A 19,132-nucleotide genomic window follows, 5' to 3' on the forward strand; every position below is an offset into this window, starting at 1 on the left:
GAGATTTAAATCTGTGTTTTTCTCTTTTGAACTGACAAAATAATAAGGTGATTAGCGGAATTTTAAAATAGATTTACTTCCTTTATATTTGCAAACATCTTTTTAATTTCTTAAGTACTACTGTTATGTAACCCTGGTATTGGTAATATTTGAACAGAATTAACATAAAAGTTGACTTGTGGTATTTGAGAGTTTATTGAGACAATGAAGCTCAGATCCAATTAAAATCACCGATTATTGATGATATTTTTCGAAATGCAATTTCATGAGGAAAATTACGTTAATAAAGAGGGATTATTTTTTTAAATGGAGTCAAACTTGTTTAAAAATACAGAACTTAACTTGCGTTAAACAAAAATAAAGTAAATATGTTAGATGTGCATAGTACTCCAAATGGTACTTAAGAAACGCAAAAAATATTTGTAATATAATGTGGTGGAGATACTATTATTAGTTTTGTGTTGGATTAATCTAAATAGAAATCGTTTAATCTTATAATGCGTGATATTTGAATGAGCGAATGTCGAAGATTAAAAAAGATAATTAGAATGGCTGACTTAAGTTTACTTGTGAAATAAAATATTATGATTATTTTGTAAAGACAAAACTTCTAATCAACAGAATTTTTCATTGACAACTCAGGTTACCAGGATTTAATTACTGTAACCTGTAGCATGCATATTCTGATTTCCGTTTATTTTCGTTAAAAGTTCAATTAATGTTATCAATTGCATATTATTTTCTTTGTTATTTTCTGGCAAATGTCTGTTTTACAATGTTTTAACTATCTTTAGCAATAAATAAAAAAATGAACTAGTAATAGTTCTCTGTGATTTTAATCGTTAATAATTTTAAAACACATTTTTCTTTTTAGGGATTTGTCTTATAATCCTATCACAGTGTTATCAGAGGGAGCTTTTAAAGGATTACAGAATTTGGAAACATTGTGAGAATTTTATTATTTGTAACATTTTTTATAAATTTCAATAATTTTACTTCAATCAATATTCACTAACAAAAAATGACTGTTTGGCTTATGGCACTACTGATGACAACTATTTTTACCTGCCATCGGAATTAAATTATTTTAGCATGATCTCATTGTAGAGAATTTTGTGAGTTTTTGTTGTATTGCCATCTGTGTCATTGTTCAAGAACTTTAACTAATTGTAAAATTGTAAAAAAAATGTGTAGTAGAATCTCCATGGGACTCCATCCCGCCTCTTATGAAAGTAGCAAACAATAAATTTTTATCTTCTCCAGTTTTTATTTAATTGATTTCTCAAATATCAAATAAATTTTGGTACACTCAATAGACAGAGGTAGAAAAAAAATTTCCGTCTGTCACAAATTGCAAAATTCAAAGAACAAGTTTGTAAACTTAAAAAAGCACACAAACTTGTAAATATAAAATCTTGAAATTTCACATTTTTTCTAGCGTAGTATATGCAACAAAGATTAATGAAAAAATTATGCTAAATTGTTTGTAAACTTTACAAAACGCAAACATTTTCTGAAGGTATAAATATTTATTTTTAAAATTCATTTATTTTTTTACAGGGATCTCCGGCACTGTTTCTTAAAGGATCTCCCATCCGGTGTATTTGATAGTCTAGTCAATTTAAAAATATTGTAAGTTTCTTTTTTGGCAATGATTTTTATGCTTAATGTTCTTTTAAAATGTTCTTTTGAATTTAATATTTTCGATTGATGTGTTTTATAATGATCATCACTGAAGTATTCAAAAATATAACTATACGAAGTTTTATAGATAACTGCAACTTTTTCAAGCGATATATTCTTTTGTTTACTTGAACATTTTCTATACTTATGTGTTAATTAATGAATGCTAATACTACAATCAAGACTAATAGTAGGCGAATGCGCGGTCACAAAATCTAAGCGAAACTTTATAAAAATAAGTACAATATTGTTATAATTTTGTTTTTATGTAGTTTTTGTTACATAACTTTAAGTTTTTGTTGAAGAATAATTATTTTGCACTAATTATACTAGGGTAAAATCTAATGCTAATGGTTTCGAAAGATTTTGAACATACACTTAATGTTGAATAAATTAAATAAATGGTGGTTCACGTCCTAGGGAGGGCTGGGGTATGATTCATATGTTGATTTCCACTTAAAAATGACACAGGGATGTTTCAAAAACGCATTCAATAACAGCAGATATTGTGTTAGAGTCTCGAGAGGAAGTTTATATTGTTTTTCTCTACATCAGTAAGGCAAATGTGGGTTAGTATATTCTCTCAAAAATCCTTTTTTAAATCCTTTTGTATTGCAAAGTCGTAAGAATGCATAGTCGAAATCAAAAGCATAATATCGAAATTAGCGAACAAATGTAAATTATCAAACTTTTACAAAGTTTGCCTTAATTTCGCTAGATTTAAAAAAAAGATTATCCCAAAAAGAAATTTTAACAGAATGTTTATGCTACCAAATATTACAATTCATTGAAAATCTTGAATATTAAAAAATAATGAGTGCGCTTTTCTTAATGAATTTTCTTCTTGCAATAAAAAATTCAATATTTCCAGGATCATAACTTTGCTAATTTTCAGAATATTGCAACTGCCATTCAAAAAATATTATCTCTCTTCCTTTTTTAGCCATTCATTTTTCGTAAAAGTTATCGCAGTGTGTTGTTATAATAAAATGCTAACAAATCACGTATAAAACTTTTGCAGAGTAATGTTTTGAAGAATATGATTGTTTTTCTCTTGTTAATATGTGAGGGAAATTTCTTTAAAATTTTGTCTTGACTGTTAATAGCGTTTTTTGTGAATTATTTTTAGCTTTAGCGATGATTTGTTTGCAGTTTACTTTAAAATAAATATAATTCATTTGCCTCTTTATTAAAAATATCTTTTAGGTTTTTGGATCACAATCAGCTCACAGGTATTACAAAATCAGTGTTTCAGAAACTTTCAAATTTAGAAATGTTGTAAGTATTTTTAACTAGCCTTTATTATGATTTTTTTTTACAAATTAGGGCTGTCCCAAAATTCAAGCAGATTTGAAAATGGCACCATTTGTTGAACAGTTTATAAACATTTTTAGACATTTCTTAATTAGGCAATGTTTCGGTTTGTTTATCACAAGTTCCCGTCTAAACCACTCAATTTATCTAAACCAACTCATCCAGAACACTCGTTTTTTGCACAAAATTCCTAAATCTAAGATACATGAGAACAAAATCACAAGCCACCCACGCCTTGAAAGAAGAAACTGAGCGCTGACTCAATGAAATTTAACTACATTTATGCAATTGATACCTAAAATTTTGATTGAAAATGCTAATTGTCAATTTAAAACATGGATATCATTTACGTAATATGATATTCCATATATTTCTCCATACTTTATAGTTTATAATCATCATTAAAATTGAACAGTGCACGAAAAGAAAGGACACCCTGGGTAACTTTTAATCTAAAGTTTGGATTTTCACGTACTAAAACGCAGTCTTAAGGATTGCAGCACAATCCTTAATAAATTAATTAATTAGTGCCGATGAAATTTTACGTTTCGAAACCAGACACCAAAAAGTTCTTTTACTGTGTAAACATATCTTTTTTTCCCGACGAATTTGGATTCCTAATACTCAAAAACTTGATGGTAGCCGCGTTCTGAAATAGGGTTTCTAAAACTTAGGCAGGTGAGCGATCGAAAGTTTGGACCCCTTAATGTTAATTTCACTTTTTGCATCTTTCGCCATATCTCAAGAACTTTTACTATTACTGTGCGAAAAATATTTTTAATAATAATTTTTTATTTTTTCATTTTCAGTAATAATGATCGAAAATTTTGAGTTTTAAGTTATGCGATTTCAAACGTCAAAACAAAAAATTTGAACGAAAATGGCAGAATGGTTATTCTTCTCCTTCTTCTATAGCTCTACAGCCCTTGGTGAGCTTGTTCCACATTTCTAATCCATACAGCTCTCTGTTTTCACTACTCCCGCCATCTTCATTATTTTTAAGTCTTTAATAATGTCGTCCTTCCACCTTTTCCTTGGGTGGCCATTGAGCCTGATTCCCATAGGTGTCCAGTTGATGATCTTTTTCAAGCCGCAATCATTGTCTCTCCTTTGTCCAAGCCATGAGAAGCACTGAATTTTGATAACAATATTTTTTCCATTTATCATTTGCTCAATTTCTAGGTTCGACCTAATTCTCTATTTGCCGTCATTAATAGATCATATTACTCTCCTCAGGACATTTTCCGAATGGTTCTAGTAAAATCAAATTTTAAATAAATTCTTAATAATAATTTTAGCTTTAACATTGTTTAAGTAATAGGAGTTAAAAAAAATTTATATCACAGAAACTATTTGACCGATTGCGCTTAAATGATGTATATTGCCATATAAAATCATATTCCTTAAAATTATATAAAAATTTGTATTCCTTACCTTACAATTCAAATTTTGTTCCACTATTATAAATTAAAATAATAATAAATGATAAGTAATTATTGGGCATCGTTTTTTTGCGTATTATTTTATTTTGATAAACGAATTTTATAATTGTGTGTAAAACTTGTTCGATCCTCTTAAAATGTTCACGAAATATGGCGAAATATGCAAAAAGTTAAATTAACATTAAAAGGTTCTTAATTTTTACCCATCTGTTTTCTTAACAATTGGAACCTTATTATTTCAAAAATTGCAGCTGTTTGCTATATTTCGAGGATCAAGAATCTAATCCCATTAAAAAAAAAGGTATATATCAGATAAATTCTGTGAACTATTAAGATTGAATCTTAGTAGTTAAATTCCGATCATTACATTGAAAGTTATTCCAGGCTTTCCGTTTTCAATCTTTATTTACTTATTTTTTTGCGTACTGTTCAAATATAAATTTAAAACATATGTTTTCTATTAAAATTACTTCTTGCGGAAATTTTGGGACACATAGTAAAACTTATCTGCTAATCTTTCTTTTACACAAAGTGATACAAGATTGTGTATTTAAAATTAAATCTGAATTGTTTTGAAATAAGCATTCTAAAATTAATTTTTTTCCAGATATCTGTCTTGGAACCAGTTAACATATGTGCATATGAGCTACTGGGTTGGTCTAAAAAGCTTAAAAACTTTGTAAGTAATGTAAAAAAATAAAAATCATTTCTCTATGCCACTATTTGATTTCATTATTTCAAATATTCCTTCTTTTTTAAATGAATATTTTTTTTCACAGGGCAATCTCTGAAAACAAAATATCTGCTCTTCATTCAACGTCTTTTGGAAACATGAGCACACTTTATAAGTTGTAAGTTTTATTTTTTAGTTATTTAGTAAGTTAGTTTAGTTATTTAGTAAGTTATTTTTTTTTTAAATTAAGTTTTTTTTATTCATTTTTGCATTATTTTTTATTTACATTTAATTTTACTTTAACATCTAAATTTTACAGATTTAATTCATTCACTTTATCTAAACTTTTAATTTGTTCATTTTTTTGCTTCTACGTTTTTACTTTTTTTTATTTACTTCTAATTTTATCCTTTTGATTAATAATACCTACATTTTTACTCTATTTCTTTTTATTTATTTACATTTTGTTTAAATGTTTTTGTAATTCCTATTTTATTTATAATCTTTGCGTATCGAAAGTTTTAAATAATTTATTAGTAATTTCTAAATTCTAGATATATATTTTTTTTAACAGAGAAAAAAAAATTCTTCATCAATCTTATCTCTCTGTTCTTTTTTTATTTGCTTTTATATATTCTTTTTAATTGGATTTTGTAATTGGATAATTTAATTTTGTTTAGAAGGGGAAGTTTTCTGAGCAACTTCTCCGATGCCATCGGCTAGAAGTTGCGTTAATCACTTATCTAATTATTTTGACGATGTAATTATCGAATCATTTTTATGCCACACCGTGATCGATAAAATAATAGTTTAGGCCTAATGATATTTTTCTCAACTTGTAAAACTAAAGTTATTTTACTTACAAATAGAAACTTATAGTGCTCAGAAAGATTCAGTGTGAAAATCTCTAACCACGAACACATCGATACACAATTAAGACTAATTTGGTATGGTAATCCCTATGAAAACAGAACTAGGTTTAAACAAAAAGTTATATTTTTAAACTGTTATTCATATCCTTGTGTCTCGTGACGCATTTTTAGTGAACTTAAAATCAATCAATTTAGCATTTTATTATTTTCCTTTAATAAATTATACGATCTCGAAAAGTCAAAAGTTATTCAGTATAATTTTTTCTTGATGTACAACAATTACGCGAAATTTGTTCTGAATTTTTATTACTGAACTACTTAAATCGTTGCTAATTCTCCATAAGTAGTTTTCTCTAAATTGTGTTGTTGTTGTTACGTACCCCCCTGTAGAAGAAAAGCCTAGACCAGGTCCAGAAGGCCCCGTCGCGTCAGTTCCCCTTATATCTGCAGAAAGTCCCGATCAACCAGCAGCTGCTAAGAAGAAGCGCCAAGGCAAAGAAGAAAGTAATCAGGACTAGCAAGTTGTGAGCAGGAACAAGGTTGGAAAGTCTTCAACCCATTTTGAAACCTCAAACACTTAAGATCTCCACTACAAAATCTGGCCATGGTCGATTGGAAAGGCCGAGGGCCGCAGCATGTTAATGATAGACCAGAGCGGTTGCCAGCATACCACTGATGGGATGGAATATGGCGCCACACTGGAAGCAAACGATGTTTTCCCGGGGAGTGGATCTCAGTGGGAGTAATACGGTTCAAACAGTCCGTAGGAAGATCACAGGCATTCTTGGCAAGCACATCGGTTGTCTCTAAATTATACTCCATCTTTTAAATTTTGGAATTCTTTTTAAAAGTTTAAATCATCGCTCGAAAAGTTTATTCATAGTAAAAATTCTTTAATCTAACCATTCACTAACTCGAAAATTTATAGCTAATTATATATTGTATTTGCTTTTGTTTTACTTCTAGAGACGTACAAGGAAATCACATCAAGCACATAGATCCGGACACTTTCAATGGGTTGATCAGTTTAGAATCAATGTAAGTTTCTGTAATACCTTATTTTTAGCCTCTTAAATTCATGATGATTTAGAAATAGACAATTGTTATTTCTAAGTAATTCAAACAGTTATTTAATTTGAAAGTTTCAGTTCTCCGACCATTTGGCTACGGTGGTCATTTTTTCTACCTCCAAATTTCCTTTTATATTAAGAGAATAAATATATGATCTAACTGCCAGTTGTAGTTGCTTTTGTAAGAGCGTATGTGTACATGGCATGGCGATGAAAACCTCATGCAGTTAGTCATAAAGATACTTTTTTCTTGATTTAATGTATCTTAAAAAGTATTTCGCTCCATTCTGGACAGGGCATTCTAGAAGGAGAAAGCCGTCATCACTGAAATCTACAAATAAAATTTATCCATATAAGAAATATTTTAATTTATTTCTTACGTGAATTAGCATTACAGACTTTTAACAGCCATCCAATTTTTGGATTTACAGATATCGATGTTCAATTCATAGCTTTGCAATTTTGAACCCAACCCAGAAAACAACTCCTGTTTCAAACATAGATTTGAAATAGCCTTCGTAGAGGACTTTCTGATGGAACTAATAAGCATTTGCGTAACGCAAAGATTAAAACAATTCCCCGTTTCGCTAATTTTCTACGTAATTCACCTCATTTTGTTTAAAAATAAAAAATATATAAAATATTGATTTCAAGAATCTTCTTCAACTTCCGTTAAAAAAAGTCATGTCACGTGATTGCCGAGTGCATACAAATGTAAAAAATAGTTATTATTTAATATGAAAACACTTATTTCAACATGAGAATTCTGCATATGTATTTAATAAACAAAAATATGTTTATTATAAATACATTAATGAATATAAATATTTTATTCTAATTCAGTTGTTTTATTTTATTTTATTTTAGAGACTTTAAAAGAAATGAATTGAAAAGAATCACAAGGACGGTATTTGAACCATTGACTTCTTTAGATTACATGTAAGAAGAACTAATTATTCCAACTATTCAACCCCCAATCGTGAATAAAAAAAGCATTTTTCTTATTTTCATTTTAAACTGAATGAATTGTTTGAGATTATGAACTAATTTTTTTGTTTTTATTTTTTTAGTTAGCGAAATGATCATAAATTATTGCATAGATGTATTTACAAATTATTGTATTTGTAAATTTTTTGCTCAACAATTTATTTAGATGAAGAATACGACCCAGAAAAGATTCAAGAGCAAAACTGTGATTAAAATATCGAACAATTGTGAAGCAGTAAAGTACATTCATTACATTTTAATTATTCGTTATTGTCACAATTAGACATAAAACAAAACAAAAAACACGCGAGATGTCCAATTTTAGTTTCAAATATGAAATAAAATGAGCTAGTATTTGCTCATAATGCACTAATTATACAGACATAAATGTCTTAAACTGCGCTCAAATTTGACATGAGTAGTTGCTTAAATGTCTTATTATTTATGTAGTTATTACAAACGTTACGTTTTAAACACCTAAATCTAAATTTTTATTAATTTATTTGTTTCTGAAAGAAAAACTCCGTGTTATTGAGGTTATTTTTCCAACGGTTCAAAATGCACATAGCGCAGAAACAAGTTCTATTTCACGTGTATTATCAATGTACAGTGCGAAAAAAAACTGACCATCCTGAATAACTTTTGATCTAATGTTCGGATTCAGGATTCAATCTTAATGGTTCGAGGGGGTGACCTATATATGCTGATTAATAAGGGCAGACGATACTTTAGCAGTCAAGCGCAAAAACGTACTTTCTGTGGATAAACATACCTTTTTGTTGACGAATTCGGATTTCTAATTAGTGGAACCTGTCTAAATTGACCACCCTCGGGACCAAGTCAAATGGTCACTATATAGAGGTGGTCACTTTACGAAGACTCTTTAAAAAGGACCCTTGAAATAAAACTTGTAGAAAATGGTCTCCTTACTCAGGCGTTCACTTTACCCAGGTGGTCACTTTTACAGGTTCCACTATCACAATATAGGGGTTAGCCGCTATCTGGGAAATATGGTCCCCATAGTTTGATTAAGAGAGCGATCCCAAGTTTGGACCCTTTAATGTTAATTTTACTTTTTGCGTATTTCCCCATATCTCGATAACTTCTTAAGTGAATTTAAAAAAATTTACACACAATTACGTTTATCTCAAGATTTTATTTACTAATGATAGAAAAAATTTTCAACTGTAAGGTATACAATTTTTTACATAATTTTAAGAAATGCAATTTTAAATGGCAAAATACAAAATTTGTGCGAAATTGGTCGAATATTTCCAGGGAAATCGAATTTCGAAAAAACTCGTATGTATACAATTAAATTTCTCTGGAACTATTCAACTATTTTTGCTTAAATATTGGATTTTGCCATTTGAAATTAAATACTTTAAAATGATGTAAGAAATTGTATACTTAACAATTCAAATCTTTATCGACTATTATTAAATAAAATAATAAAAAATAATAAATATCTACCAAAATTTATTTTTTGAAAGGAATTATCTTTGGATAAATGAAGTTTATGACTGTGTGTAAAAACGATTAAATTTGCTTAGAAAGCTCTTGAAAAAGGGCAAAAAGTAAATACAAAAAGTAATAAGCAACAAGTAAAATTAATATTAAGAAGTTCAAATTTTGGATCGCCCTCCTGACCAAACTATGGGGACCATATTTCCCAGATTGTGCCCCCCATATTTTGGACGGTTAGAAACCCGAATCCGTTGGGAAAAAGGGTATACTTATTCAGAGAAAGTATGTTTTTGTGTCTAATTTCGTAACTTAAAATATCGTCTACACTAATTAATTAGCATTTTTGAGGTCATCCCCTCAAACCATAAAGAATGAATCATAGAACGTGAAAATCCCTTCAATAGATCTAAAGTTATTCAGGGGGTCAGTTTTTTATTTTATTTTTTTAAGCACTTTACATTCCAAAGTGATTTTTTTTAACTAAGAAATTTGTAAAAATGGGAGACGCTTAATACTTTTCTTTATTTATTAAAAGACTCATAATTGTGAAGAATTACATAGATATTTTGTTTTTATTCTTGCAGATATTTTGATGATTTTCATTTATGTTCCTTGGCTTTACACGTGCGCGTGTGTGAGCCTAGAGGAGACGGCATCAGTAGTATTGCTCATTTGCTGGACAGTGTAGTGCTTCGCGTCAGCGTGTGGCTAGTGGCATTTGTAGCAGGACTTGGGAACGTAGCTGTCTTAGTTGGAAGATTCCTCTTCGCAGAACCAAATGAAGTACACTCTTTCTACATCAAGAATCTCTCATTGGCCGATCTTCTTATGTCAGTTTACTTATTTGTCATAGCTGCTTATGATGTTATTTTTAGAGGAGAATACATTCATCATGAAACTAATTGGCGTCATAGCTGGCAGTGTAACGTGGCCGGTTTCATTTCAACCACGAGTAGTGAAGCTTCCATTTTCATATTAGCTGTCATCACTACAGACAGGTTAGTATGTTTAACTTTATGTGATTTAAATTTGCTTTAAGAACAGTTCTTATTCGGCTTGATTTTATTTTTGATTTAAAGAAAATACTTATTGACCCCTTAACTTGTGCGCTCGAGTTAATTCGAGCGCGATGAACAGGCCAAACTGCGCACACTCGAGATAATTCGAGAAGGGTTTATGCTGCTATAATTTTTCACACTCGAATGTATTCGAGAATTACAATGTGAAAGCTAAGAAAAAAAATAGTTTTATTGATATTTATCATTTACATATGATTGTAAGCTATAACACTTATTTATTTAATAATAAAATATACATCGATGCTAACTTGCTCCGGACAGCAAATATATATTTTAAAGTGGTAGTTTATCAATNTTTTTCTTTGCAATGAGACTGTTCCATCCGGGGGTAATCGGATACAATGACTCCCGAAGTGTGTTGCTTATGTCCAGTTTATTCCGTTGCTTTGTCTTGGTTGCTGTTACTGCAGAAAACCCAGCTTCGCACAGATGGGTTGTCGGAAATGGCAATAGGGATTTAACGTGCTGTGGTGGCAATCTCGGTGTATTCTGCCATGTCTTTAATCCAGAACACCGACAGAGTTGTTGTCTCGAACGTAGTTTTAAGGCTGCCGTCGTCATTTGCAATCTCGAGCAGTTGATCTTCTTGCACACACATACTAGATTCGCCCGATTTGTTGACAAATGGGTAGCACATCCATTCCTTACCAGATATTTTTAATTTGGGGTATAAACCTAGGACTTTAAATTCAGTTTCAATGAAATGGTCGGCCCGGTACCATTTGTACCACGGACAGGTACCGGTCCGTGGACCGGGGGTTGGGGAACACTTCTCTATAGCATGAAAAACCCGAAAAAGTCTATTGTTTGGTGAAAACTTGAAGGCGTNACAAATGGGTAGCACATCCATTCCTTACCAGATATTTTTAATTTGGGGTATAAACCTAGGAATTTAAATTCAGTTTCAATGAAATGGTCGGCCCGGTACCATTTGTACCACGGACCGGTACCGGTCCGTGGACTGGTGGTTGGGGAACACTGCTCTATAGCATGAAAAACCTGAAAAAGTCTATTGCTTGGTGAAAACTTGAAGGCGTATCTGATAATCGCTTTTCAATTCCTGTTTCCTACGCCTATCAAACAGATTTTGTTGCCTTCAGTTCAGTCTTATCTTCGTCAATAGTTATTATTTTTTTGATACTGTCCCTCTTTAAATCTCTGATAATGAGAATTTTTCTCTAACATAAAAAAAACTCATTATATCATATATTTTTATTATATTTTTGTATATTCTTTTCAGGCATGGGAGTATTCAACTTTCATATTTTGCGGTCTAAATTTCGCAGCTTTTCTCTTCATTTTGTTCGCCTACATTTCCATGTTTTTCACCATTTCACATTCTAAGATAGGTCTAAGATGCACACAACAACAGCAGGATCAGAATATCGCCAAGAGGTTCTTCTTCATAGTTGCCACCGATTTCTTGTGCTGGGTACCCATCGTTTTCATTAAAGTCATAGCCATGGGAGGTAAATGAGTATTTCTTTGTCTTACTGTCACTTGAAAATAACGATCGTTCCTTCCGAGAAAATGTTTATGAAGTCTAAACAAACACATTTTTATACTAAACACGAATTTACTGCATTTTTATTAGTTAGCTTTCGTGTTTGTAACCATGGAATCTGGCAATCAAAATTTCGGCCATTTTCCGATTAGCCTGGATACTCTCCCCTTTACTGAAGCTCCGTAGACCATTGCAAGCAAAATCTATTGCAATATTATTTCCAATAGGTATTTATCGTTAAACAAATTTCCAAATTTTTAAGGCTCAGTGCAGCACTAATATTTTAATTGAAGCTCTGTGCTGGATGTTATCAAAATTTCAAATCATTTTCTAACTTCTACAAGTATAATTTATTATCAAACTACCGACAAATAGAAAATGTCGCTAGTAAAATTTCAATTTTTTGACTAGCTGAAGTGATCACTTTGAGTTCTATGTATCATGGCAATGCAAGTTTCCATGGTCGTCTGATCACTTTAAGTACTCGTAGAACGAATGGCCAAAAGAAAATTCACTAAAAGAAGAAAACGACGAAATGGAAGACAAATTTTTAAAATTTCGTTTTTTAGTGGACTGAAGGAGAAAATATTTCTATTTTTATCAGACCGAAACGAAAAACGTGGAGCGTATCACTTTCGCAATAAATTTTTATCACCTTCAAAACTTTTCATTTGTCTATCGAAAATAAAGCGCGCTTTGTTTTTTTGTTTTACTGCGAACGAAAGCGTAGGGTGTATCAGTTTTACAAAAAACTTCAATCACATTCAAAAATTTCCACATGCGTGAACCGTGATGGCTTTGTGGTTAACGCAATAAACTGTCATTATAAGGGTTCGATTCCCAATTGCGACCAGAAATTCACCAGATTCAGATCAATGGGTATAAACTTGCCTCGGAAGTAAAAGCGGCCTGTTCATAGTGCTAACCACGTTGCCGCAATCATAATGTTGGTCATAAAATTGAGTAGACTCACCCTCCCTGGCTCACGACGGGCTGTTGCGGAAATGCTTCACTTTGTATCGACAATAATTGCGTTCTTCATTTTCGTATTGAGTCTGACGGAAATGTAATGATTATCTGCTCTTTCCACTTTAAAAGCCTAGTTAGTAATTTTTTCTTTTCTTGGTTTATTACCTAAACTAAGATATTACAAAAATTCGGCTTGCTTCAAATGCATTCTATTATTATACTATAACCCTTATATATAAAATTCAAAATTACAAAAAGAAATGCTTCACTGCACTGAAAGTTTATTTAATTAAATAGCAAATTATTTATTTTATAACAAGTCTTATTTAATCAATCGCAAAGTTTCCTTTATTCAGTAACATAGTGTTTTTTTTTTATAACTGTCATATTCATCATTATTTAAAAGTTTGTAATTAGAAAAATGATGTTTTTCTTCACTGATTCACTAATTACACAATTACCTGATTTACTGATTACACAAAATAGAACTAATGCTTTACAAATTTCAATAACAATAATTAGTCAAACGAGAAAAGAGCTCATTTGACTAATTAGTATTTTTCTTATTCTTATTAAGAACATACTTCTAATGACTTGGTATTGTAATTTTTCTGAAGGAAATGCATTCAATAGGTCTCAATTTTACACAATTTACAATCCCTTTATGCAAAATAAGTTATAATTTAAAAAAATCGACTTAATCTTATTTAATGAAAATTAAATATTTGAAGAGATAAAGTTATACAATTTTTCACGACAACGATCCTATACGTTGCAACTATTCGAAATCAGTATCTTCTTTTTAATTTAAAACTTTTGTCATTAGTCTGTTTTAAATGATTTATAGAGTATATTAAATGGAACGAGCTAATCTATCATATTCAGAATGTATATTAAAATTTTTAGAATATGCATTAAACATTCTGGATGGATATTAAGTATTCAGAATGCATATTAGATAGTCAGAATGTATATTGAATACTTAAAATGTATATTAAATATTTCGAATGCATATTAAATATTCAGAATGTATATTAAATATTCAGAAAATATATTAAATATTCAGAGTGTATATCAAATATTCAGAATATATATTAAATATTGTGAGTGTATATTAAATATTCAGAGCGTATATTAAATGGAACTTGCTAGGTTAGTTATGAAAAACTCTCCTACAACAACTTCATTCGAAAATAGTCGATATATTATCTACTCCCTCTTACAAGTCGAGAACCAAGAATTGTTCTTAGGATATATTTCAAAAACGAATTATTCATGTACACTAATTGTGAAGTTTCTTTTTTTTAATGTATGCTCTAAAACAGGAATTTCAGCATTTTTAAAGAAAAAACAAATAGCTTTTTGCTTTAATTTCTATTAAATATGCATTGGTTACAATCTAAAACGATTTGGTGTCTATTTGGTTAAATTTGTGCCCTTTTTCGTGGTCGACGAAATTTTATGCTATTATCCAAATTGTTATATATCTGATTGATTCATAATATACCAAGTGGTTGGCGAGGAAGAAAAATTTTTTTTAAATTTTCCAACGAAATAGATTTTAAGATACTTATTTGTTACCGCTCTAATTTTTCTTATCTTTACATATTTTTTCATACAAGTTGCCTCATGCGCAAATGAATTATCTATTCCAAGCTTACTTGTGTAGAACGAAGTGTGGAGTCCTTCACTAGGAAACATTGGGAATTAATTATCGACTAAAAAATCGCTTATCACTATTTTATTCGTGTTACAACATTTTATATTAAAATCAATCATTTAATAAAGTTTCAGTCTGAAATTTCCTTTCGCTTTCTACTAGTAGAAAATAATTCATTATTTTATACTATAAAAAGTTTCAAATGAGTCAAAGTAATTTGAGATCGATTACGATACTTAAATTCATTGACATATTAAAATTATCCATTACTTTTTCCAGTTGAAAATAAAACTTGAAAAAACGAGGTAGTGTTTTACATTTAACTTGCATCATCAATTTTGTTGAATATCGTTTATCTTAGGAGTTCCTATTCAGGAAGATCTATATGCTTGGGTTGCTGTTTTCTTACTACCAGTCAATTCTGCTATCAATCCCATTTTGTACACACTGACCACGAAACTTTTCAAGCAACACTTGGCCAAGATGGTGTATAATTTTAAGACGTCTACAGCAGGAGCTGGCGACAGTGTCACTCCATCATGCGCCAGGCATCACAGTTTAAGGAGTCAAAAAGGATCTTTCTCACTGGTAAGAGCTTTTATTCGATTTTATGTAGTATTATAGCAATAAAATTACGTATTAAGTTCGGAGGAAGCAACATTTGTAAATATTTATTTATTTACAGTATTTTTGTACGTTTTCATGAAATTTTATCTACATAGTATTTTGTTTGAATCTTGACGACTGTGGCCTGACGAGTATTTCTTTTCTCTTGCTAATTGCTGGTGAAATCTTAGTTGCTCGCCTGCAGTTCTAATATAGAATTCCAGAAAACTTATTAAAACTAAATTTAGTATAAATATTTTTTGTGATATGTAGTTTATTATATAAAAATTTTAACTATATAAATATTTCAATTTTGAATTCTTTGCTGCTTACTTGATTTTTCTATTGCTCAGCAGTACATGAGTTGCTCAAACGAAAAGTAGAGAAGTGTGTTAAATGTCAGAAATACAATAGACCATTAAGAGTTAAAAGCGAAAGGCTCCCCAAATTGCATATAAATAGTAATATAGATCTTTAAGGAACATTTAAAATTATCTTAAGACTTGAAAGAGAAGATTGAAAGAAAAATAAGTTCCTTCAACATAGCTAACACGCAGTAGTGCGATTTTTATTGGAAGAAGTAGATTGTACCGAACCTTTACTCAGACTTGTTAGTGTTGCACACATGTCACCTTAATTCTTCGATTTCCTTTGAATCATTACGCCAACAATAGCAATAAATCAATTTAAAATCAAGGTTTCTGCTTTCCTAGTATACCCAAATGTTTCATTGTTCCAATCTTCTATGAAAACATTTACACCATTTACTTACAACATAGTCAGAGAGTGCTTCAAATTAAAAGCCACCGTTTTAACGACAAATACCCGCTTTAGCATTGCGTTCATATTCTGCAGCCGATTCTGCAGTTGCATTACTGCATGTTAGTTCTGAATGCATCTATCTTTAGCATGATTTAATATTAATTAAAATTGTCTCGTGCGAATTAGTTGAACAGTCATTGTAATCTGCGGTGTACTCTTCTTACCTCTATTTATAACACTATGCTAACGCTGATATCGTCACGCTATGTGTGACCCTATCATGGATGTCCACTTTTCAATTAAGGAACACTTTTAACCTTAGTAATTCTAATTTTTTTTGTTGTTTAATAACATGACTTCTGTGTTTTTTTTTAGTTGAGTTTTGACAAACATAATAAGGGTCAAAAATAATAAGAGTTTATCTGAGATCTCAATCAAAATTATCAGGTAATTCAATGAAACCCGAATCTTAGGTATAACGTGAATATTTATTAAACTCTGTGGCTTTCATTTAAAAAAAAGAAATATTTGCAAGGCATTTGAAAATTCATTTAAAATTTCATTAAATTTTGAGAAAATTCATTTTAACGAAATCGCTTACCAATTATACATTTAAGCAAAAATAATTAACACTAGCGTCATTTATGTAAGTTTTAGAAAAATGAAAACAAGTGGTCAGCAAAATGACATATTTTCGTGTAATATACAAATTAATGACAAAAAAACTAATTTTTTCAAAATATTTTAAAATTTATTCCTTTTGTACAAACTCCAAAAATGTCCTTAACAGTTTAGTAAAGTAAAGAATTCCCGCAACAACAGGTTGTGGGTCAGGCAGTCATGGAGGTTTAAGCTTAACAATTTCGTGATAAACGGCATGATTATGGCAATGTGGCCAGAACTGCTCTCAGACCGCTTTTAACTACCAAAAAAGCTGACATCTATAGATCTGGCTTTAAGCCGTCTTTGTGGATTGAATCCCAGTTCTTCACGATAACAGTTCATGTCTTATTTAATGGTTTAGAAGTAACAAATTCAGACAGACAAAATTCTATTAGCAAGAAATAATTGAAAATTATTTAATTTTTATAAAGCAAGAAATTATTGAAAATTTCGCTGATGAAAAACCAGGAAAATAACATTTTGAACACTCAGTATACATTTTCAAATGTATTTAATTGTTAAAACCAGTGCTAAATCTTTCTAAGAAGCTAACAGTAATGGTATTATTAAATAAACTCATAATTTCTTTTTATATGATATTAGATTTATGTGGCAGTTACACCAAATTGTCGTATTTGGTGAGAATCACCCATATCTTTCTTTACTACATATAAAACGCATTTATAGTCTGTCTAAAGAAAGAACTCCTCTCGCTATTCGTCTAGAACAGTGGCGGTGGCTATGGTTACGAGGGGTTTAATTATTTCCTGTAGGGGTCTTAAGTCAATATTTAAGACAAAGTTCGACGAATGATTGAAAATCAGAGCTTGATCGCTCAGGGGATAGAGCGTTCGCCTTCCAATGAGGCGAACCGGGTTCGAATCCCAGTCGATACGAATTCCGCATCCGGCTTACACCGACCACAGTGCTGAAGTAAACTATACTCAGTAGTAGATGGATCATGGGTTAGAGTCCCCTTGCCGTCAGGCTAACCGTGGGAGGTTCTCGTGATTTTCCTCTCCATGTAACGCAAATGCGGGTTAGCTCCATCAAAAAGTCCTCCACGATGGCAAATTTCTCTCAATACTCGATCCAGAAGTTCCCTTGTCTTCTGGATTGGGTTCAAAATTACAAAGCTACGGAGTAGCTACATAAGTAGTCGTAATCCCATAAAATGGGGTCCGCTGTTCAACGACGGTTATAAAATATAAAATGAATGAAAATCAGGAAAGAGAGAAGCGCCTCTACTTAGTGGCGAGGGGAGTTCTTTCGATCCACAAACTATACATATTGATAATAAAGAATTTTTGAAATTATTCTTTTACTAAATATTTTTTTCCATCTAGGCTGATCAGAACAATATTGCACTGGTGATGAGCAGAAATTGTTTCCAGTGCCGTCATCCGAATATTCACAGACAGAAGAGCACTACAGACGCCAGCTGCAGGCGGCATTCCAGTAAGCGTCGCACCTCCGTCACAAACGTAGTTTAAACAGCGTTGTCAAGTCATGGACATTGTTATTTACTGTCGTGTGTTGTGCCATTTTCGTTTCCCGGTGAATCAAGCTATGCATGCACGTTTCACTCATTTTATTATAATCATTTATGTTTGTTTTTTTAAGAGATGTGGTTGTAATACAGCGATGGTCAGTAATTAAACTGAAATAAACGAATTGAAGAATCTATTGTGATGCAATGTCAAGCTAATACTTAAATTCAGTAAATCGTATTCGAAAGAGTAAGAAATAAGTCTATAAAATATGGTAGTCAGAAGAAAAGCATTCGACTGCTGATGGATTTTTTTTTCTTCTATCTAAGAATCCGAAATTAATCTGATATGCAGGGTTAATTTCATTTTTTTCAGAGAATCCGCTGCTCGGAGAAAAATGTTAACAAGTTTTGCTAGCCCAGGAGAAATGTTTTAAAAAATTTCACAATCGTAATTAGATTTCCGCCATGTTAGTCATGTCCTAGACTCGTCCTGGGAACAACTTCCCAGTGCAGCCTGCGCTTCTCTTCATTATACTTTGAAATTTTTACCGATGCTTTTGGCAGTATATTCATGTAATATATGAAAAAAATATTTTTTTGATGTTTCTTAAAAAGGTGTGATTGTATTATTTTACGACAAAAATAAAAGAAAAATGCTATAAAATCTTTTTTGTGTATGTAGAAACATTTCAGGTTTGCGATCGTTTCAGAATGCGCTCCTCAATTCGTTTTTTTTTTGTTTTTTTGTATTAAAAAAACTAGTTCCATTTTTTCTTCTTCTATAAAGAATACAAGTTCAAAATCTTGAAACAAATGAATCAATTTTAAAATAATTCGAAAATATTTCAATTCTTTTTCATTTGAAAATTGTTGAACGAAAATTTAGATT

General features: G+C 30.8%; 1 protein-coding gene across 1 annotated transcript in view; it reads left to right on the forward strand.

Moving 5' to 3' along the window:
• LOC107437138 (relaxin receptor 1) overlaps positions 1-18,897 on the forward strand; it is a 168,682-nt gene extending 149,785 nt beyond the window's left edge. The window contains exons 9-19 of the mRNA XM_071185761.1: positions 875-946; positions 1,561-1,632; positions 2,890-2,961; positions 5,047-5,118; positions 5,219-5,290; positions 6,951-7,022; positions 7,922-7,993; positions 10,093-10,510; positions 11,828-12,056; positions 15,082-15,308; positions 18,098-18,897. Coding sequence (XP_071041862.1) covers positions 875-946; positions 1,561-1,632; positions 2,890-2,961; positions 5,047-5,118; positions 5,219-5,290; positions 6,951-7,022; positions 7,922-7,993; positions 10,093-10,510; positions 11,828-12,056; positions 15,082-15,308; positions 18,098-18,244 — 1,525 coding nt within the window. The 3' untranslated portion in view covers positions 18,245-18,897. The remainder of the gene's footprint in view (positions 1-874; positions 947-1,560; positions 1,633-2,889; positions 2,962-5,046; positions 5,119-5,218; positions 5,291-6,950; positions 7,023-7,921; positions 7,994-10,092; positions 10,511-11,827; positions 12,057-15,081; positions 15,309-18,097) is intronic.
• The last annotated feature ends 235 nt before the right edge of the window (positions 18,898-19,132 follow it).

This window comes from Parasteatoda tepidariorum, chromosome 1 (assembly GCF_043381705.1).
Source record: "Parasteatoda tepidariorum isolate YZ-2023 chromosome 1, CAS_Ptep_4.0, whole genome shotgun sequence".
Lineage (NCBI taxonomy): Eukaryota > Metazoa > Arthropoda > Arachnida > Araneae > Theridiidae > Parasteatoda > Parasteatoda tepidariorum.